Source organism: Leptonychotes weddellii, chromosome 16, assembly GCF_054177405.1.
Source record: "Leptonychotes weddellii isolate Sample4059 chromosome 16, ASM5417740v2, whole genome shotgun sequence".
Classification (NCBI taxonomy): Eukaryota; Metazoa; Chordata; class Mammalia; order Carnivora; family Phocidae; genus Leptonychotes; species Leptonychotes weddellii.
In genome coordinates this window covers 31,625,212-31,647,518 of record NC_138384.1, presented here as the reverse complement: position 1 = coordinate 31,647,518, position 22,307 = coordinate 31,625,212, and the positions used below count along the sequence as shown (strand labels likewise).

The following is a 22,307-nucleotide window of genomic DNA, read 5'->3' as shown; positions in this document are numbered from 1 at the left end:
TTTTAAAAATAAAATTTATGGAGGCAATAGGACTCCTCACGTGAGCAGCTACTTCCAAGTGGGCCATTCTGTCTTATGCTCATGAGGCTGTTTGGGGGAAATTGGCCTTGCACCCAGCAGGTGCTCAGGACAGAGACACAGGAAAAGGAACCAGGGCAGGCCTCAGTGCAGAAAGTCTCTTTGGCAAGGCAGGGAAGTGCACTGGTTCAGAGCCTAGACCCTGCAGCCAGGCTCTGCTGCTTTCCAATCCCATGACCTTGTATACGGTTCCTACTCCTTCCATGCCTCAGTTTCTACCTCTGTGACCACAGGAACAATAACAGAAACTACCTCATAAGAGGGTTGTCAGAAGACTGACTGAGCTAATGAGGTAAAGTCTTGGGGACAATGTCTGGCTGGGGGAAGGGCTGCCACAGATCTCAACTTCAGTCGAATGCAGGACAACAGGGAGTCCCCATGCTCAAGGCCTAAGAGAAATCAGCAATACAATTTAACACTTCTGAACTGCTGTCCCTTTTCTATGTGCTTTATATGTACTAACTCATTTAATCCTATGAGACAACAATCCTGTAAGGCTGGTCTTATTATTCCACAGCTTCAGAGACTGAACAAGTTGCCTCAGGTTACAGGAGTAATAAAATGGTGAAGAATAAGGGTAATGATGATAACAAATATCTTATGTTGGCTACCAGATGAGTTTAGAGAAGCATCCACTTGATGGCAGTGCTTAATTTAGCAGACATTTTTTCGGACATCTGTCCTGTGTAATTCAAATGTCAGCATTTTGAGGGATAGAGTGGTGAATCTGAAAGGGTTTGTGTCTTTGAAGGGGGCTCATGTTAGTGGGGCAGCCAGATTTGCGCTTGGTGGGGGCTGGGGGTGGATGGTGGGGTTTGGCGATATTGTCATGAAGGAGAGGACATCCATGAAGGATGAGTGGGATTATAAAAGGGCAGGGTGTGGGGGTGATGTGAGCAACATTGCCAGGAGGTGGAAAGGCCTGGGGACTGAAGGTTAGCCCAGCCTGGCTGAAGGGACAAAGCCAATCTAGGGCTGGAGGAGGGGAGATGGGAGGAGGCAAGGTTGGACAGTTGCTGATGCCAAATCACCAAGGGGTCTAGCTTGAGGGTAAGGGGTCAGAGCAGTGCTGCCTTTTCCAAAAATTTAAATGTCTGTTTCAATATAAAAGTCATTCTTGCTCCTCAAGGCAACTGGTAAGCAATAGAGGACTAGGGAACGTGAAACTAAATGTACGAAATTCCAATACTCCCATGACCCTGGGTCATAAGTTGGAGCATCTTTTTCCAATCTCTGTCAACATTTGTCTGTTTGTGTTACATTGCAGGAGGAGCAAGAGCAGGGAACTGATAGCCCCAGAACAATCACCAAGCAGCTCTAAGGACTCCTCTTTTGCAGATAAGAATTAACCCTCAGAGAGGTGATCTACGATTGCTTTTCCCTTGACTTCCCTGAGCTATCCCATCCATCCATACCCTCCACCCCAGGCTGACTGAGGGGATGCGCTCTCCAACGTGCTTCTACTGAGGGTTTGTGTCCTTTTGTTCACGGCTATATCCCCCAGGGCCTAGCGCAGGGTCTGGCTCAGAGTAGGCCTCAGTAAGTATGTGTTGAATGAATGAATCAATCTTATCCAAAGCCTCTGAATGCAAGTGGCATCTCCCTCAGTTACCATTGACCTGCTCTTATGTCCTCAGAGGCAACTGTTGATGATTATCCACACACACCCTAAGAATTATTTCCTTTCTCTCCTAACTCCCTTTCCTCCCTCCCTCAGCCCCCAGGGCTGGGATGTCTGGAGGAAGGCTAAGCAACTGTGACCTCCAATATAGTCCCAGGCACCTACCTCTCCAGTGGTGATGTGTGTTAGAGACTTAAATTGCATTAGCTTCTCAAAGGCAAAGGAGAAAACAGCAGAACGAAACCTGATGCCTGTGCGCTGGTTTAAGACCCAGCATGAGCACAAACTCAGAGACTTCAAGCACTCCGTGAAAAAGAGGGCAAAGCAGAGTCCCACCCCATAGGCAATATTCCCTGATGGCGCTTCAGAATATTCCAGGATCTTTGGTATAACCAGCATCTAGAAGGAAGCAGGAATTTGGATTACTCAGTGCTCCAGTTTTCTTCTGGAGAGACTTGCACCTGTCCTATGTCTAGGCTGCATGGTCAAAGTACCCTACCCTCTGTAGGCCAACTGGTGAGCATGTGACCCCAGCTAGGACAATGAGACTTACTCTCTGCAGTCAGATTCTTGGGCCGAGGACCTGGAGGACAGGAAATCAAGTTGATTCATCTTAACTATGGTACTTGGAGGACACCGCTAGTTCCTGCCACCTACATTCCCAGAGCTGCTCAGCCACTTCTCAAAGCAGCTAGCTTGTACTGAGTCAGGATATGTTCTAGGAGCATTATATATTTATCTCATTAAAATTCACTCTGAGAGGCAGGTAATGTCATGCTCTCCATTTTGTACATGAGGGTTTCCATGAGGTCTACCACTAAGTGTGTCATGGGGTTCCTTGAAGAAGCTAAGGTAAACAAATTGCCCAAAGTCACCCAGCAATTAAGTGGCCAAGGTTTGAACCCAAGCAATAGCTGCAGAGCTCACCCTCCTAACTAGTACTAGCTCTACTACCTCCAAAAGGTCTTCATCTTCTGAGTGTAGCTGAGAGACAAACAATCCCCAGCTCCAGGCAGGGACTTGGACGTGCTAACCTCTAAAGCCTGGAGTCCCCCAAACCTTATGAAGCCAGCCACTTACTGGGCCTAACACGGCCAAGGCAGAGAAGAGGCAGCCCAGAAACATATCGAAGAGAGCCCTTGTTCTTTGAAATCTCATCATCACTCGAAGCACTGAAGCTTTTTCAATCCCATGTCTTGAGACTTCTTCTTCCCAAAGGAGGCAGAGCCTTCAAAAGAGGAAAACTGAGCCAGTGAACTCTCTTTGCATAGAGTATCTCAAGTCAGTCCCAGACATATTTCATCTACAAATGCTTCAGTACGTATCTCTTCCAGACAAGGCCTTTTAAAAAAACTACAGTGACATACAATAGTTATTCGTTAATGACTATTAATTATTAAAAACTATTAATTGACATATATTAATGTAACATATTAATTACATATTTAATAAAAAATTCCTTGATGGCATTTAATACCCGGTGTGTATTCGAATTTCTCTAATTACGTCAAAAACATGTTTTTATGGTTCGTTTGCCCAAGTCAAGATCCAAATGAGGTCCACACATTGCATTTAAATGACAAATCTGATAGGCTTCTTGTGTCTCATTTTAACCTGTAACAGCTTCCCCTTCTCTGCATTTTCTGCCATTTGTTGAAGAAACTGCATCATTTATTCCATAGAATTTCCCACATTCTGGATTTGTGTTGTCTAACATAACCTTCTGTGCCCTGTATTTTCTATTAAATTCCTAGCTAGATCCGGAGGCATAGTGAAACTCAGAATTCAGGTCAGCTGGCAAAAATACTTAATAGGCGATGCAGTGTATTTCTTTTGCATAACATCAGAAGACACAGTGTCTGGTGTCCTGTTATTAGTAATGTTCGAGGTGTCAGTGAGTTAAAGTGTATCAGCCTGACTCATTCACTGCCATTCATTCCCCATCACTGATGACCATTGCCTAGATCCACTTCCATTAGGGCTGGCAAAATGGGGATTTCTAATTCTAGCATTCTTTCTGTATTTAGTAGCTTGAATTTTTCTATTAAAAAACAAAAACCTCAAACTGTTAAGCGTCCGACTCTTAATCTCAGCTCAGGTCTTGATCCCAGAGCTGTGAGTTCAGGCCCCGTGTTGGGCTCCACGCTAGGTGTGGAGCCTACTCAAAAAATAAATAAGTAAAAAAGATAACTTTCCCTCATCGACTATTTCATTACCCTGAAACACAGTGAACTGAGGAAATAACCTAAGACTTTAATGTCACTCTTTCTTTTTATACAAATTAAGATTCATAAAACCCAAAACTCTGACCTCCAAAAAGTGCCTCCATTTATTTCAAAGCTCCCCAAAGGGTGCCCCAATGTTGGGTCACCTAATTAAAAGTGTGCCCTTATTTTGCCAATCTATGCTAACGATGCCAGGCTGTTTATGTTACATCAGCAAAACAGGAACACCAAAAACATTTCTTTGGGGAAAAAAATTGAAAAACAATATTTCAAAAAAGCATTAAAGTTATCATGACAGGAATTAAGAATTTTGTTGACTCACTTATCCTTCTTTTTTATTTTGTATTATTTTGATGCAGGAGCAGGTAACTAGAAAATAATCATTCTCTTAATCTGGCCCTGGATGCTTCCCAAGTATCCACAATCCAGTCTGTCAGCGGCAATCACCATGTTGGCATCTGCCCTTTTACTTCCTGGCTCCTGCTACACCTTGTTTGGTTCTGCTGTCTGGAAAGCAATTATCACTGCCCATGATGAGAACATCAAGGACTATGCCAAGAGACTCCAGGACTCTCTGAAGCTTCCACTCCTCACAGAGCAGGAGCATGGTGGGCCGCCCCTCGTGCCCAGGGCCTGAGAGCAGCACAGCTCGTCAATGTTCTCGAACAGCTCTATCAGCTTCTGGTTCTCATCTTCTGTCACCAGGTCTCTCATGGCAGGCAGTTCTAGCCCTTTCTACTCCTTACTCCTGCAGCCATGGACACTCATGCCCAGCTTAAAGCCAGAAAGGAACAAACAACATGAGAATTTTCCTGTCCTACATTTCCTCACCTGCCATCAAAACCCCAGGCTGCTTCTTCCTTCCTGAGTTATAAAACAACTGCCCCATGCCATGCCCATCGGTGTGAGCCAGATAACTTGCAGGGGGTGGGGGCGGTAGTCTGGGCCCTAGGTCAATAGAGCAAAAATGTCTCCATGACACCCATATGTGTTAGAGGATTTTATTGCTAGTGGGCAGTATTACTCAGGTCAAACCATGGGGCCACCTCTTCTTGTTCCAGCTCTACCTCCACATATAACCTAATCCACAGAGACAAAAAGCTCTAGAGTAGGTTCTACTTTGACTAAACAAATCCAAGTGTCCCGCAGCCTGCCCTCAGCTCACCTAGCAACCATATCAATTTCTGGCCACGATTACCAGATTCAGAAGACTTGCTTTCAGACTTGCCTTCCTCCCTTCATTAGCTATATAACTCTGAGAACATCATTTTACTTCTTAGTCCTCAATCTCTTCATGTGTAAAATGGGGAAAATAGCATATGCCCTGTTTACTTGTGATGGCCAAAGGAGGTGATGGATGGGGAAATGCTCTGTAACTATAGAACGATGAACACTATGGAGAATTATGATAGTAATACTGAAGATGATGGTGGTGCTAATGTTGACTCTGCCACTGGGCTAATGACCGTGGTGGTGATGGTAATGGCTGGCAGTTTGTCGGCAAATCCTCATGGAAGTCAAAGCAGTTCTTCTGAGGGGCTAGGGAAGATGCACCCCAGAATTCTGCCTGTTTAATGGGGAACACAGAGAAAGAAGCCTCTCTAAAGGTGGGAATGCATGGATCATTATTTTTTCAAATAAATGTCCCAAAGTGGCGTGATGATAAAAGTATTCGTAGACAGACATGGTGAGTTATAGAATAAAAACAGCAGAATCAGTGCATGCAAAGTGAATAGACATAAATCAGGAAACCCTGTACTCACAATGGTTAAAGAACAACCAAACATCTAACTGGTTGCCTATTACGCACCCGGCATTTTTCCATGTGCTTTAAACTGAATTCATCATCTCTTTTGACTCTTACAACAATCCTATGAAAGACCACGAGATCAATTTTATGATCCATTATTTTATGCATAAGGACGCAGGGTCTCTGTAAGGGTAAGTGACTTGCCTGACATCATAGCTGGTAAGCAGTGAGGTTCAGACCAATATCCGGCATGATGCAAGAGGTAGGTGCTCCCTGAAAACTTTTTTTTTTCTTTTACTGAATAATTCTGAGAAGCAGTGGGTCAAAGTTGAACCAGCTTTTGTTTTCTCAGTGCCCTCAGTACACTAATTTGCTTTGTAAACTAATCTCTGAGACCTGGCAATAATATGCCACGTTTCTCAAACTCCCTTGACCAAGGAATTCTCTTTTCAGGGAAGTTCTTATGGGACAACCATTTACTGGAACATATTTGGAAAATGCCATTCTCTACCTGGCGTCTCTCATGAAGTAGGTGGAGGTAGGAACATGAGCACAAAACATTTGAAATCACTTATTCATTCCCCACTCCCCACTTAATCCTCATATTACCTTGTGAAGTAGGTGGTACAGGAAACTCAATCACACAACTAGTTAGTGATGACTTAAGGATTCAGAGACTAGTCCCTTAACCCCAAATTTAATGATGAGTGACACAGATAACTGCCTGATCCAGAAGAAAAAGCAAAATGAACAAGAAGCAATAATTTCTAACTTTCTCGGGGCCCTGGATCCTTAGGCAAATCTGATAAAAGATATGAATCCTTGCTCCAGACAAAAGTCTCTAGCCCATATGTATAAAATTTGTATGCCATTTCAGGGGGTTCATGAACTACAGTGAGGCCTCTTGGTACCAAGGAAGAGCTGATATTCTTTGGTTGTCTAAAGATGGGCCCTACCTGCTACTCTCCAGAATCTCTGGTCACCAATCCTGCAGGACATGATCTCTAACCAATCCAGTGGCTTGCCCAATATGACTTTACCTTTTAGCATTTTTGTCTGAGGCATCATGTACTGACAGCTGGGGGATGGCGTTCTCATCCAAGCGTTTCTGTAAACCTAGGGTCATGAGTGGGGTCAGCCATGACAACGTGAGGTATGAGAACAGGCCAGCATCATCCAGGGGTTGTGGGGCAGGAAACCTAGCAGAGAAGTCACAGGTCATATAGTTGCCCTTATTTTTTTTTTAAGATTTTATTTATTTATTTGAGAGAGAGAGCAAACACATAAGAGAGAGAGAGCATGTGAGATAGAGAGCATGAGCAGGGGGAGGGGCAGAGGGAGAGGGAGAGGGAGAATCAGACTCCCTGCTGAGTGTGGAGCCTGACCTGAGGCTCCGGGCTTGATCCCAGAATCCTGGGATCATGACCTGAGCCGAAGGCAGACATTCGACCCACTGAGCCACCCAGGTGCCCCTGTAGTTGCCCTTATGATATAGGCTCTAAAGACAGAAAATTAAGCCAAGAGCAAGATTTTGCAGGGATAAATTATATATTATGTAAAAACCACAGTGTGGTCATCTAGATATACAAAACAGTATGTTTTTTTTTTTTCCCATTACTCTATTATGTGTGATAATTAAAAAACAGAAACAACAAAAACACCCATCAATAGGGGAATGACTTAAAAAGAAAGAAAAGAAGTAGGGTATGTGGAAAGCAATGCAGAAGTGTCCAAAAATAGACTCGATCTGTATGTAGAATATGGAAAGAGCTCTAAGCATAGTAAGCAAGAAAAAAAAGGCTACTTGCAGGTCAAGAAATTCAGTATATTTTGACATATAAAAAAAGGAAGAAATGAGAGAAGGCAAACAAAACTATATATAAAGTCAACCACTATTAATAATTATATATACACATTTACATATGTATATACACATTTATGTATTTATAATATGTATACACACATTTATGTATTTATAAATATATATATACATTTATATATTTATGTATTATATGTATATGTGCATTTATGTTTTTATATGTACACATTTATATCAAATTCTTAATAGTGGTTGACTTTGACAAAGGGATTAGAATTGGTAAAAGTACAGGAAAAGAGATTCTCACTGTTTCACATTTTCTATATTTTGCTTATGTAATTTTCATAAAAACAATAAAAATGGAATAAAAAGTAATAAGAATGATAAGGTCATATCCCTGGAAATGATTCACAAATACAGAAATAATAATTGGATGAGGGTGTTGGCATTGTGTGTAATTTCTACTCTTTTTTCAAAGTTGCCTTTAATAAGCTGTGTGTTTCAATCTGAAGAAAATCCCATTAAAAAGACTTGGGGAGAAAGATGAGAAGACAAAAATGCCAAACACATGGGATGTTTTTGTTTCGTTCTGGACTACGGGCTCTTCTCTACTGGGTGGCCCTTCCCCTCCTCACTGTCCATCGCCCCCCCCTCCCCAAGCTGTACCTTCTGGACAAGGCTGGAGAGAGAAGGGACTGAAGGGAGGATGGGGATCTGTACCAGGTATCACCAGATATGTGGGGCCATGTGTGATTGCAGGGAAAGGGCAAGAGTCTGTGAGCTGGTGCCGCCACCCCAAAGGCCTGAGAGGAGCAGTGTGTTTCTCTAGATGAGGCGACCCAGGCCCACTAAGTACCCAGGTTCTTTGTTCTCAGTGGAGATGACAGCAATCCTGTGGGAACAATGTAGCTAGTAGTGAGGGGACCTCAAGTTTTTTAAAAATAGGAAAACAACGGCAGTTTCTTTGATAGATAAAATCTTAGCAAACATGAAAAAAAATTAAAAAAAAAATCTTAGCAAACATGAGAGAGAGAAGAGAGGATTGTACATACAAAATGGAGTCCTGGTGACAAAATGCTGAAGAATCAGCCTAGAGGAATGTTAAGGTCCTGTCCATACATGATGAATAAATGAGTTCTGTGCAGGCCCCCGAGAGCAAGACTGTATGAGTCCCAAAGACATTGGAGGATGGTTGTTTTCAACTATGCTTTACTGGACAAGGATACATTGAATTTCTTTAACTCCTAAGTTTAAGGGTAACACCATAGGGCATTTGGGCCCTTTCAACAATCTTCATTTCTCTTAGAATGAAGACCAACATACTGAATGTGCCCTGTGGAGACTTGCATCCCTCTGCAGTCTCATCTCATGCCACATCCCTTATCACACATGACTCCAGTGACACTGGCCTCCTCAGTTCCTGGACATGTCATGTTGCGTTCTTTCCACCTCAAGATGGGGTCTTGGCACATGCTGGTTCCTCTGCCCAGATCATTCTTCCTTTACTCTGGCCTAGTAGATTCTTGTTTATCTTCCAGGGCACAGCTTAAGTACCAAGAACCTACCAAGCTGTCGCTGTTCCATTGTCCCTCAGCACCCCCACACTTCTTCATAATACCTTCAAGGAGCTTATAACCATGTTTAGGTTAGGAGTCTACTTGCTTATTGTCTTTCCCCCCAATGTGTGGTCCATGATGGGCAAGGATCATGTCTGTCTTGCTTACTGCTGTTCCCCTGAGGTCTAGCACAGTGCCTGGCACATGTAGGTGTTCAATGAATCCTTGTTGGATGGATGAATGAATGAATGACCGAACGAGTGAGTGAATGAGCTGACTCTGCCTCCCTGATGTGCCTCAGGCTGCTCTGGAGGTATCTGGCTCTGGTGGGTGACATGATTGTGTGGAGACATGTGGAGACATCTTTGGGAAGGGTGTAGGTGTTAGGGTCTGAGGAACATTGCCCTGAAGGCTACTGCCCCTCGCCTCCCCCTCAGAACTCACTTTGGCTTGGGATGGAAGGGAATCATCGTTCTCCAGGCAGCATCGTATTTCCCCCAAGGGAGGACTGTCGCCATCCCTGGTGCCTCAGGCTTCCTCATCTGCTGGCTCCAGGGGCCGTCTCCTAGAGTGTAAGTATTCTTGGGAAAGAAAAACCGAAAGAAATCAGCTTCCCGACCGATCTCATAAATACTATTCTGGAATGTTAGACCAGCCACCCAAGGACAATGGACCTTCCTACATCCAGCTTCCTAAAGAAAGGCTGCTAGAGTCAGACAGAGAAAGACAAACACTGTATGATCTCACTTGTATGTGGAACCTAAACACAATAATAATGAAGCGCTCAGAGAACGGATTGGGGGTTGGCAGAGGTGGGGGTGGGGTTTGGGCAAAATGGGCAAAGGGGGGTCAAAAGTTACAAACTTCCAGTTAAAAAATAAATGTCGTGGGAACTGAACATCATCATCATCATCATCGTCATCATCATCATAAAATGAAATTTAAAAAATTTAAAAAATAAAATAAATATCATGGGGCTGTAATGTACAGCATGGTGACTACAGTTAAAACGCTGCATTGTAGGTTTGAAAGCTGTTAAGAGTAGATCTTAAAATTTCCCATCACAAGAAAAAAGATTATAATTATATGAGGTGGTGGCTGTTATGTTGTAATAACTCTTTCACACTATATACAAATATTGAATCATTATGTCATACACCTGAAACTACTATGTTTTATGTCAATTATACCTCAATTAAAAAATAAATAAAAGAAAGGTTGCTGGGTAGAGAATAAGCAGTGGGCCAAGACTTAGGACAACTGGGTCCCAGCCTTGGTTCTGCCTACATTCACGGGGTGACTCTGGGCAGGCCAACCCACTTCCCCAGGTTTTAATCTGTGATACGCACTTTACACAAGAATAAAGGGAGCTATAGTCACCCACAGAATGTGAGACCAAGTCACCCTCTGAGGGTAAACTTACTAAAAAGAAATCAAGAAGTAAGAATGTAGCCCCCCAAAGTTACATGTGACCCTTTGATAAAGTGGGAAACAACTAAAATTTTTAAAAAATATTATCTTTAGGACTTCGTATAGAATAAATAATACTATCTTAAAAGCATAGTAAGGGATTGACGAGAAAAGATTCAGGAGAGTGATTACTTCAGGTAAGGAAGTTGGGGAGTGAAGTGGGGGGGGGCGTCTAATAGCTAGATGTGATTGTCAAGGTTCAAGCTGGTGAGTTGATGATGGGTTTATAGTTATAAGTAAATACATAGATAAATAGGTAATAGATGATAGATAGATAGATAGATAGACCAGGAAGGTATGTCATGACCAAGGATTATGATTCATCTAATTGCAGAAGCTTGAGATCTATTAAAAGAAGTCAAGGTTGAATAATATGGGACAAAATTTTCTAATCTAATTTGTGAACATTGAGAATACCCTGTCAATTCAGTTTCCTGGTATTTTAATGCAAAGTAGACCTACTTACGTAGCTAAGCCCTGAAACCATGTCATTGCTCATGTCCATGCCGAGATTCCCAAGGCGACCAGAAGATCTGGGGACCCAGTATATACTCCTCCTGGTCATTTTCAGCTGTCTTGCCAATCCTTCGTTTCCCCGAATCAGAGAATCTGAAAAGGCAGCAGGTAAGAGCAGCTTAGCTTCAACCCTAAGCAGTCAGGAGAGGGGGACATCCCCCTGCAGGGAGCGGGCCAGGGTCACGCAGGAGACTGCAGCACCCAGTTGCTGCTCTTCCCTCTGCCTGGGATGGGCTTGCCATTAAACATCTACTCGGGCCTCAGCTCAAGATCACTTGGGGAAAACTTTTCTAACCACACAATCTCAACCCCATAACCTTGGGCCAGGCCTACTCATAAAACCATGCTACTTCTCTTATCCCAGTTTGTAATTATATATTTGTGTAAATCATTATTTGTTTAGAGTTCATTTCCTGCTCTAAATAGAGAGCCTCACAAGGACAGGGACATGTCTGTTTTGCTCACTATTGAATCCGTGGAGCCTGGGACAGTGCTAGGAAGATAACAGGTACTCAATAAATAAATAATAAATGGATGGATAAATACATAAAAGAAATGCAATTTTACTATTAACTCTGATTCTTAGCTTTCACAGACTCAGAGAGTAGACCTGGACACAATTTAAGAAACTTAAATAACCCAAGGTATTTTTAAAATATATTAAAATGCTTTTTATTTTTGCCTTTCTGAATATGTGATTCACGCCCAGAATATCCATGTGCCTGGGTTAGGAGAGGGGATGGTAATTAGGAATATTTCTGAAAGAATGGAAAAAGAGAGTATATAACAGGGCCAGCATCATGGGGTATGACCAGTGTCTCCCAGAGCCTTGTATTCAGAAAGGTCCAGGCTTGGTTAAGGCCCTGCTGTCACCATTTGAAATGCTTAATAATTTTGAACAAGGAGCCCACATTTTCATTTTGCACCGGGCCCCGCAAATTATGTAATCGGTTCTGGTATTCAAATGTAGCTCTTGATGTTCAAATATTGGATTGTGCTTCAAGTAAATAGACTTGCAGACTAACCAGTCTTGGGAGAAGAACCCGTTTCCTCCCATCCCACTTCCTTTCAGCAAATCACATGGTTGCGACTGGTGGACTCCGTTTCTGGAATTCTGCTATAGAGCATGCCAGACAGATTCCCCATCTGCCACAGCAAAGGATCAGTCTCAGAGCTATTGCCTGCCAGGGCATCAGGCCATAAGGCTTACTTGCCATGCGATGGTAGAAGTGAAAGCAGAATAAGTCAATCCGAGAAAGACAAATACCATTATGATTTCACTCATATGTGGAATTTAAGAAACAAAACAGATCGACATAGGGGAAGGGAAGGAAAAATAAAATAAGAAGAAAACAGAGAAGGAGGCAAACCATAAGAGACTCTTAACTCTAGGAAACAGAGGGTTGCTGGAGGGGTGGTGGGAGGGGGGAATGGGGTAACTGGGTGATGGGCATTAAGGAGGAAACCTGATGTAATGGGCACTGGGTGTTGCATACACCTGATGAATCACTGAATTCTACCTCTGAAACTAATTATACGGTATAGATTAATTAAACTGAATTTAAATAAAAATTAAAAAAAGAAGTGAATCTGTCAGGGATGGTGGAGAAGAAGAAAGAGAGAGAATGTCACACACTCTTTGTTTAAGACTCTGGGAAGAAACGAGGTTTCTGGCTGCTAGGAATCAGTCTAGGACACAGACACATTAAAGTAAAATTGGCATAACTCAACAGAAGTCCTTGGCGCCAGGACCACAGTGTACTGCAGTACAGTTTATTCACTACACAAAGGTTTCCAGTGGAGGGAACGGCAGGGGCAGAGGAGGAAGCCAACAAATTCTAGATTGCAAGTCATGGACTTGGCAAGCAGCTGCATCACTGGTGTGCTGAGAGATGTTTGTATCTGTAACTAACCTAGTGTTGCAATTGGTGGTTGAGTGTAGTTCCAACATGAATGCTGCTTGACATTTGGCTTTACCTTAACAACTAAGAGGAAAATGAAACATCAAAGATGTCTGTGGTTGGATCTTCACTCATCTGTCAGTGACCTGAATAGTCTGTCAATACTGAAACAGTACTTCCTCATTTTTCTTGTGCTCCTCACAACATAATGGTTTTAGGCACCACACACTTGTAGATTTAATCTGCATTATTAACATTTCCTGCATTTATTTCTTCAGCCTAGATAATCAACAAAATAATAAAACAGCCCTGCTTTATAAGCTTTTTAAATTTTTTTGTGTGTGTGGTGTAAATATTCCCACTGCGGCTGATTTCAAGCTACCCACGTGACCACTGAATATGAAGGTGGGAAGAGAGACATAGTGATACACCATTCTACAGTATTTCCACCCTACAGATGCAATAGAAATAAATAATTTCAAAATGTAAATAATAGTAAAATGCAGTAAAATAACTAGGAAGTGGTACATTTTGAGTATTACCTTTGTCTTTGATATCATATATTTAATTGCAAGTTTATATAATTTAATTTCAATAATGTTTGTGTTTAACAACTGGGCTCTCAGAATTCCTCAAATGTGACAGTTTGTTCTCCTGAGCCAGTATGAACAGGCTCCAGCAGACCACTGCTGATCCATCTGGAAAACATGGTGCCTTTTTCTAAATCCTTCTCCCACCAGAGACAGCTTTTTCTAATTCCCTCCTAAGTTAGTGCTGGCTGTTCCTGGGGGTTAGCTTTCCTGGCTCCCTTGGTGCAGAGGGGAACAAGAAGTAGCTGAAAGTCTAGGTGAGGGCCTTGCTGAGGGGGCCTAGTGGGCTAACCACACTGCAAATAAATGAGAGTCACGGAAAGGTCTTGGGAGTGGAGTATGGGGCTCACAGAGGCCTGGCATCCCTGGGAACACTGCCAGGCCACAAGCAAGCCAAAATGCATCAGTACAGACCCTCCAAAGACAGCAGGGCAGGCAGTGACCAGGTGGACAAAAGACATTGCTTGGAAAAGCCAAGGAGCAGAGGATACTGTGCCTGGGACCCTGACTCGTCCTCTGCCAGGCAATAGCTCTGAGACTGATCCTTTGCTGAGAGTAACTTAAAGGAACTATTTAAATGACTGGATTAAACAAGAGCTTACAATGGTAAACATGAACACGTATTTTCTCTTCATTAACCAGCAGTTTAGGGGCTCATGAGGAAGACTATGTTCTTAGAGACGAAATAAAGATATTGGATGTTCTCTCACCTTTCAGCTCTGGTCTGATTTGCCAACCTGGTTTATTTTTACACCCCTGCGGAGAGATACAAAGAGGGTTTCAAAGGTGTGACCCATTTTTATACGCCATTTGTCCAAGAAACTAATAACAGGGAAAAGTAAAACAAATGAAGATGAAGAAAATGTAAGCATGTATGATGGATATATGTTTGCAGAACACGAATTGCTCATTTAAACAAAATTGCAGCTCAGTCACACATTAGTGCGGGCCACCTTCCAATCGATGAGGCCCACCTTTGCTTCTTTGACTGGCCAAGGGAATTCCTTTAGAACTTCCTTTGGCAGTCCTTGAGAGGTTCCCTGGCCTCCCAGCTTCCTCTTGGGAAGAACCAGAGTGCAAGTTTATTCATTCTGATTAGTGGCGAGACCATCACTGCGGTGAGGGTGGAGACCAGGATGTGTCGGGAATAAAACAGAGAGGAAACAGACGTTCCCAGCCCTGTGCTCTTCCCCATCCCTGGGGGGGAAAAAATCATGATTATAAACTTGGTTTAGACATGGGCCATTTGCATATGACCAAAAAGTCTGGAAACAGGAGGGGAGCCACTCCTGTGTGGCATGGGCTGGGCCGTCTGGAGTAGCTAACTTACTTCCTCATTGTTCTTACCCCTTTATCCAGCAGGATGTAGTGTCTAAGTCTAGAAGGTATGCCAGAGGGTAAGGACAGTATCCAGGGCAAGGTGCAGAGACACCGGCAAGCCAGCCTCCCAAGAGGTTTAGATGATTAGACCTTATTCCTGTACCTCTCCCTTCCAGTCCATTTACACCCTGTGCTCGTCAACTTTCCCTGCTCTGAGGTTCATTTCCTTCTGCTAGTTCCAATAGCTTCTGGAGGCCATCACTGGTATCTTCCTGACTGCTGAATCCCCACATTCCAATGCCTGGCCTTCTCCTCTGTTCCAGAAACTGGGAAACTCCTCCCCACCCTGATCTTTGTGCTAGTCCTAATCTCCGCCAAGAACATTCTCCTTCCAGCTCCTCGTGGAGCTGGTCCATTCTCATCATTCAAGTCTCAGCTCAAACACCACCTCCTGGGAGTAACCTTCCCAGACCTCCCCGGTGAACATTGTACTCCTCTTTCTATCATAGTTTCCTGCTTTATTTGCTTTACTTACCATTTTCTCAAATTGCCATTTCTTTCTTTCTTGGCTTATTTATTTTCTGCCCACCTCCCTAGAATATCAGCTCTTTGAAACCAGGGACCTTGTTTGTCTTGTTCATTGATGTATCTGTGAAACTAGAATAGTTCTCAGCACACAGTAGATGCTTAATAAATATGTGAAGGATAAATAAATGATGTAGATGCAGAGCCTGTCAAAGAAGGAGCCAGGAAATCCACATGGTCACTGAAGACCTCACATTTAGATTTTTGATGCTTTCCCAGGTTGGCTGCCACATCCCATTACAGACATACAGTCACAGGATTAAAAGAAGTTGTTTATCAAGCAAGCAATTTAAGCATGGATCCATTCCCACAGCACAGCTTCCTTAGTGCAGTGTGAATTTGTATTTAAAAAAATAAATCCAGGGCGCCTGGGTGGCTCAGTTGGTTAAGCGACTGCCTTCGGCTCAGGTCATGATCCTGGAGGCCCAGGATCGAGTCCTCCCGCATTGGGCTCCCTGCTCAGCAGGGAGTCTGCTTCTCCCTCTGACCCTCCCCCCTCTCATGTGCTCTCTCTCTCTCATTCTCTCTCTCAAATAAATAAATAAAATCTTTAAAAAAAAATAAATCCAGCAATTATTATGTGAATAGAATACCAATTTTGTTTGTTGTTATTGCTGCTATGGGGGCAGGAGTGTAAGTGTGTAGATCAAAAGCATTAAACATGAGTGTTTAAAAAATATATCACGACGTTTATAAGATGGTTTTTTAATTTCTTTGTTAAATACAAGGAGCCTCAAAAACTGGGCCTCCTCCATCTTGCCCTTAGAGAGGCCTTGATGAAAAGGTAAGCTCTTGTGGACCTGGGCCAATCTTTTTTTATCTCTACATCTCCCCAGAGTCTACCACAGGGTAGGGTACATAATGCACATCCAGAGAAATGGTCCAGAGCTTGCTTACTGTATCCAGGATCTTCAGCTCAACTTCTCTCTAGGCCTGGTGGCTCAAGCCCCAGTGTAGGAGATATCCTTGACAACTGTTTTCCTTCATTCGTCATGTCCAATCCATCAGCATATTCTGTTGAAGCTACAGTCAAACGTATAGCTTCCAGTCTAAGTCCTCATTATCTCTTGCCTGGACAAATGTCACCACCTCATAACTAGCTTCCCAGCTTCTGACCTTAAATCATTACATTGCATTCTCCACAGAGCAGTCAAAATGGTCTCTTGAAAACATAAACCAGAAAAGATATTCTGCACCTTGAAACTGCCAATGGCTTGCATCAGGCTTAGAGTAAAACCCTGACTTCTTACTAGACTCCTTACTCCATCTTTTTACCTCATACACAGCCCTCTGTTACCTGATCCTGCCACTTCTCTTATCTCAGCCAAACCACCAGGCCCCACTAGCACTAAATTCCAGGAGCAGTTTTCTCAAATATCCAAAATTCATTCCGGCCACAAAATCTTTGCAGTTGTTGTTTCTTTGGCCTGGAACAGCACCCCCTGGGCACCCCTGCCCTGAGCTTTGCATTGCTACCTCTTCATGCACAGGGCCCTGTTCAAATGTCATCTGTCTAGTGAGTCCTTCTCTGACCATCTAAAGGACTTACCACCACCCAAAATTACTCTCCTTGTTCATTGTTTGTTTCCCTCACTAGAAGTTCAGCTCCATGAAAGCAGTAACCTTGCCTGTCTTGTTCACTGACATATCCCCAGCACCTAAAATAATATCCAGCACATAGTAGGTATTCCAAATATATTGCTTAGTGAATGAAAGAAAGTTGGGATAATGTTAGAGAAAGAGCTTTAGGCAGGAGCATCCAAGTTCCTGCATTTCTGTCTCCACCACGGCCTTATATAACTGCTTGTATACCTACCTTCTCCTGTCCCTTATCTGCAGCACACACAGAAACACACAATTCCACCTCCCCTGTATCAGACTCAGCCGTCTACAGGGCTGTCCCTCCGGCCAAGAGATACACAAGGGTAGGAGCTTGTCTTATGTTATACTCTTTACCCCTCCACAATTAGCCCAGGACCTTGTACTTAGCAGTCCCTCAGTGAATGCCTGTTGATTTAAATGGACTTTCAATTCCCTCTTGGATTCTGAGAGCATTGCTGGACTTCATAGGAAGAATTTTCCATCTTCAACCTATAGCCAAACCCAAGTCAAATCCCAACGTGAAGAAGCTCCTAATGGCCAAATCTAAAACAATTTAAGTGACGAGATACATGATATTATTGGGTTATAACCCATAAAAAAAAAATCTGTGAACCCTTAATAACATAAAAAAATTGAGTAAGTAAATAAATGAGGGAAATGTGCAGCTTTTTCTTACAGAATTCCAATTAATAAATGTAATATTAACTCCCTACAATATATGTATTACTTATAAAAAGAAATATTTTAACTCACAATAGGGAAGCCTGGCAGATACCTCCTTTACCAAGTAATCAAGGTCAAAATCACCATTAATAATACATTTCAACCATCCTGTATCAGGAAGAAGGCCACATCTCTTCTGTATAGTCTTTCTGCCAAAAATGTATAATGTTGTTCCCAAGCAAATTGAGGGACATTCTACAAAATAATGGACCAATGCTCTTTGAAAGTTCACAGATTTAAACATATATATGTATATATATATACATATACACACACATGTATTGAGGAGACGTCACAACTAAATATAAAGTGGGATCCTGGGTCAGAAAAAAAGGACATTAGTGAGAAAACTGGCAAAATTTGTGCAAGGTTTATAGGTTAGATAACAGTGATGTTAATTTCTGGTTTTTATAATTGAACTGTGGGAATATTTTTTTGCAAAATTTTTGTAAATCTAAAATCAATTCGAACGAAAAGTTAAAAACATTTCAAGTAGATATAATTTAAACATGATCCTCTCTCCAGGGGACGGTCCTGAGGCTGAGCCTAAGGAGAAAATGGAAGAGCCCGCCTCGCCGAGAACGAAGATCGCACGGGGCTGGAGTGCGCCTGTCCTCGTACACTTACGGCACGCGCGCGCTCTACCGGGCGGCTCCGGGAGGGGGCAGCGCGAAGCTGCGGGGTTTGAGCCCGGGGGCGGGCCGTAGCGCGGAGCCGGAAGTGGCGGCGCGCCGGCGCGCCGGCGTGCGGCGCGTGCGGCTGGGACCTTTGGTCGGGGTTGTCGAGGTCGCGCAGAGCTGTGAGCTCTGCCCTCTTTGACAGCCCCCCAGTGCGAACAGCTGTCGCCATGTCGTCGGTGAGCCCCATCCAGATCCCCGGACGCCTCCCGCTGCTGCTCACCAACGAGGGCGTGCTACTGCCCGGCTCCACCATGCGCACCAGCGTAGACTCGGCTCGCAACCTGCAGCTGGTGCGGAGCCGCCTGCTTAAGGGCACGTCGCTGCAGAGCACCATCCTGGGGGTGATCCCCAATACGCCCGACCCCGCCAGCGACGCGCAGGACCTGCCGCCGCTGCACAGGTAGGCCGGGCGGCCCCCATGGCGGTGGCGGCGGCGGCGGGCGGCGCTGCCTCCTCTCCGGACCCCGGCCCAGGCCACGCGCGGTCTCGGGGCGCCGAGGCTCCTCGCGGACGGCCTTCGCGGCTCTGGTCTGCCTCTTCAGCTACCTCCCATGTGAAATGGGGGTGACGGATATCTGTCTTGTTACTGTTAAAGGGCATAACTCATGAAGTAATGAAAATTCTGCAGTTAGCTGCCGCTGTTAATTTAAGTTCTCCTCCCCGACCCCCACGTCTTCCGATCTTAGCCCAGTGCTCTTAACTTTCCAGGCCCCTCCTCTTTCTTATCCTTTATTCCCTTCCTCCCCGTCTTTTTTGCCCTCTTAAGTGAGACACTTGGTACTCCACACGTTTTCTTTTTCCTGTGCCATCCTAATCCGCACTACCCTTTTCATTATTTTTGGGGGTGCCTATCTTCCAAATTCCCTGCCTGCCCCTTCTCTTTTACCCTCCCTTCCTATTCACATATTCCCTTGTCTCCCTTTCTGGAACTTTCTCATCTCCTATCTGCTTTCTTTCATATCTTAACATTTCTTTTCTTACGCCCCAAGCTTACCACTAGATTGCCCTACACCGTGGCCCAAGTTGTGTGTCTTTGGGTGAGACACCCTGTGCCTATTGGAACCTAACAGTATCCATTTCTTAGGTGCGTTACGAATTAAGTGAAATAATCTTTGTGCCATGCTTGATAGATAGTAGTCCAGTACTGTAGCCACTAGCCACATGTGCCTGGTCCAAACTGAGATGCTAGAGTGACCAACAGCCCCGGTTCCCTGAGGATTGAAGTAGTTTTAGCAGTAGAGGTCCTGTTTCCCAGGAAACACCGTTAGTCCCAGATAAATCAGTGCAATTAGTCACCCCAAACGTGCTGTAAGTATACAGCACACACTAGAGTTTGAAAATTTAGTATGTAAAATGTTTTGCTGATTAATAATTTTTACATAAAGTGTTGGAATGGTATTATTTTGGCTGTTCAGGGTTAAATAAAATACTAGTATTTCACCTGTTTCTTTTTACTTTTTAATGTGGCTACTAAAATTACATATGTGGTTCACATTATATTTCTATTGGACAATGCTGGGATATAGTATATGCTCAACAAATGCTATCGTTATCTTCAGACTCACCTCCCTAGCCCCTGCCTCCTATCCTGAACTCGTCCTGAGATGCTTTTAGTTTAGAGCCATTGTTTACCTGCAGTTACCCTTTTTTAAAGTTAGGGATTCCTGACTGAATGATTTCGAGAGGGTTAGGAATGCCTTATTCTTACCCAAAATCTCGTGACTATATACATTTCTAAAAGGAGAGTCTATAACTGTCTTCAAATTCAGAAAGGAAACTGGTATCTTTCCCCTCCCTTCCTAAAACAAAAAACCCATAATACTCTCTTATTAGTCCACATTGTAAAAACCTTGCATTTCTCAGGCATGGAAAGCATTTTGGCTTCCATCTGATCTGCTTTGGTTATTGCTTGCATGGAATTGGATACTTTTCAAGTTTCAGTAAACCCTGATAAATTGTGTTGAATTCTGGTTCCCCGACATAATGACCCCACTCCTTAAGCCTCTGCTTATGGCACAATTTTTTGTTTTCTGTGCCCAGGCATTTGATCACTGGTTGAGGCAAGAGTGTTCATGGTTAGATTTTTTTGTTTGTTTTAGTTCTGTGTATGTGTGTGGTGATTACCCATGGGTACACTGTGAATTTCAAAAGTAGATTTAGGCATATTTTAGTCATTTTGTTGGTATATCCTGGCAAGATTTTGGATGCTTTTTAATTTCTTTCATGTAAATCCCTCCAAAACATCAATAATTAAATTCTCCTGCTTGGAAGTAATCATTAATATTCAGATGATGTGTAATCTGATCCTTGATGTTCATATCACTGCCTTTGTTTTAAATTAATAGCAATGTTAAAATTTAATCATGTAAGTTAGAAAACATACATTGACAGTTTTTCATAGAATTCTAGCAAGGACCCACCAGACCATCTGGTTATTCTAGAAATATTGTTTGCTACTAGAAAAATCTGTGTAGAAAGATTGTACTGCATTCCTTAGCTTCAAATGTCTTTTTTCTCTAATATGACATTTAAACACTCTTAAAAATTTAAAAAGCTTTGATAATGCAAATCTTGAGTTACCCATAACATTACTCTATTTCGATACATAAATCTGCCCTTCCTCAGTTACCTGCTTTTCCAAATGGTGGTGGTACCCAAAGGGAAGGCCAGGGGCTCTACTCCTGTCTTTTGTTTCCTTTAGACCATCCAGGTGACAATGCCTCAGTCTTGAAGGAGCAGCAGAAGTAATTTGTTCCCCTGTATTCCTTGTCACAAAAAGTAGCAAAGCCAGATGTTGAGTTCCCTGAACAGCACGCTCCCTTCTGCATGTTAGTTAGTGTGCAGGCATGTTACCTGACACGGAAGCCTTTTTAAAGGAGGAGCTTTGGATTATCCCTGCAGCATAGAACTTGGCTCTTATGCCACCTCAGGGCACCCTGCTTACCTAGACTTGAGTGACTCATTGTTTTTTTAGTGAAGATGGATAATAATTTAGTACTATGTAAACACTGTCCTTTCATGCATTTCAGGATGGTCATCCAGTCTTCTTCCAGCCTTACGTTCTTCAGGATACATGGCTTCATTTCCGCATAGTGTGGATTTCTCTGGCTTCTTCCTTCAAGATCCCAAATTAGTTTCATTGGCATTTGTCTGACAAGAAATGAATGCTTTATAGATAGCAGATGCCCAGTTTCATAATTTGGGTCAACTCTTTGTCCAGGCATTACTCCTAATTTTTTTTTAATTTTATTTATTATGTTAGTCATCATACATTACATCATTAGTTTTTTTTTTAAGATTTTTATTTATTTATTTGATAGAGACACAGCAAGAGAGGGAACACAAGCAGGGGGAGTGGGAGAGGGAGAAGCAGGCTTCCCGTGGAGCAGGGAGCCCGACGTGCGGCTTGATCCCAGGACCCCGAGATCATGACCTGAGCCGAAGGCAGACACTTAATGACTGAGCCACCCAGGCGCCCCCTACATCATTAGTTTTTGATGTAGTGTTCCATGATTCATTGTTTGCATATAACACCCAGTGTTCATTCAATACATGCCCTCCTTAATACCTATCACTGGGCTAACCCATTCCCCCCACCCACCTCCCCTCTAAAACCCTCAGTTTGTTTCTGAGAGTCCATAGTCTCTCATGGTTCCTCTCTCCTTCCGATTTTCCCCCCCTTCATTTTTCCCTTCCTACTATCTTCCTTTTTTTTTTTTAATATAATGTATTATTTGTTTCAGAGGTATAAGTCTGTGATTCATCAGTCTTACACAATTCACAGCGCTCACCGTAGCACGTACCCTCCCCACTGTCCATCACCGGGCCACCCCATCCCTCCCACTCCCCTCCACTCCAGCAACCCTCAGTT

The 22,307-nt window shown here is 43.3% G+C and overlaps 2 protein-coding genes across 2 annotated transcripts in view; one reads left to right on the top strand and one right to left on the bottom strand.

The window, feature by feature from the left end:
* The window catches only part of LOC102744452 (ATP-binding cassette sub-family C member 12), a 97,452-nt gene extending 83,172 nt beyond the window's left edge, over window positions 1-14,280 (bottom strand). The window contains exons 1-6 of the mRNA XM_081807890.1: window positions 14,237-14,280; window positions 10,986-11,128; window positions 9,494-9,630; window positions 6,715-6,873; window positions 2,780-2,927; window positions 1,865-2,098 (exon numbers count right to left, since the gene is read on the bottom strand). Of these exons, the coding sequence (XP_081664016.1) occupies window positions 1,865-2,098; window positions 2,780-2,927; window positions 6,715-6,873; window positions 9,494-9,630; window positions 10,986-11,084 (777 nt within the window). The 5' untranslated portion in view covers window positions 11,085-11,128; window positions 14,237-14,280. The remainder of the gene's footprint in view (window positions 1-1,864; window positions 2,099-2,779; window positions 2,928-6,714; window positions 6,874-9,493; window positions 9,631-10,985; window positions 11,129-14,236) is intronic.
* Window positions 14,281-18,486: 4,206 nt separating this feature from the next.
* The window catches only part of LONP2 (lon peptidase 2, peroxisomal), a 65,910-nt gene continuing 62,089 nt past the window's right edge, over window positions 18,487-22,307 (top strand). Inside the window, exon 1 of the mRNA XM_081807889.1 lies at window positions 18,487-18,836. Coding sequence (XP_081664015.1) covers window positions 18,604-18,836 — 233 coding nt within the window. The 5' untranslated portion in view covers window positions 18,487-18,603. The remainder of the gene's footprint in view (window positions 18,837-22,307) is intronic.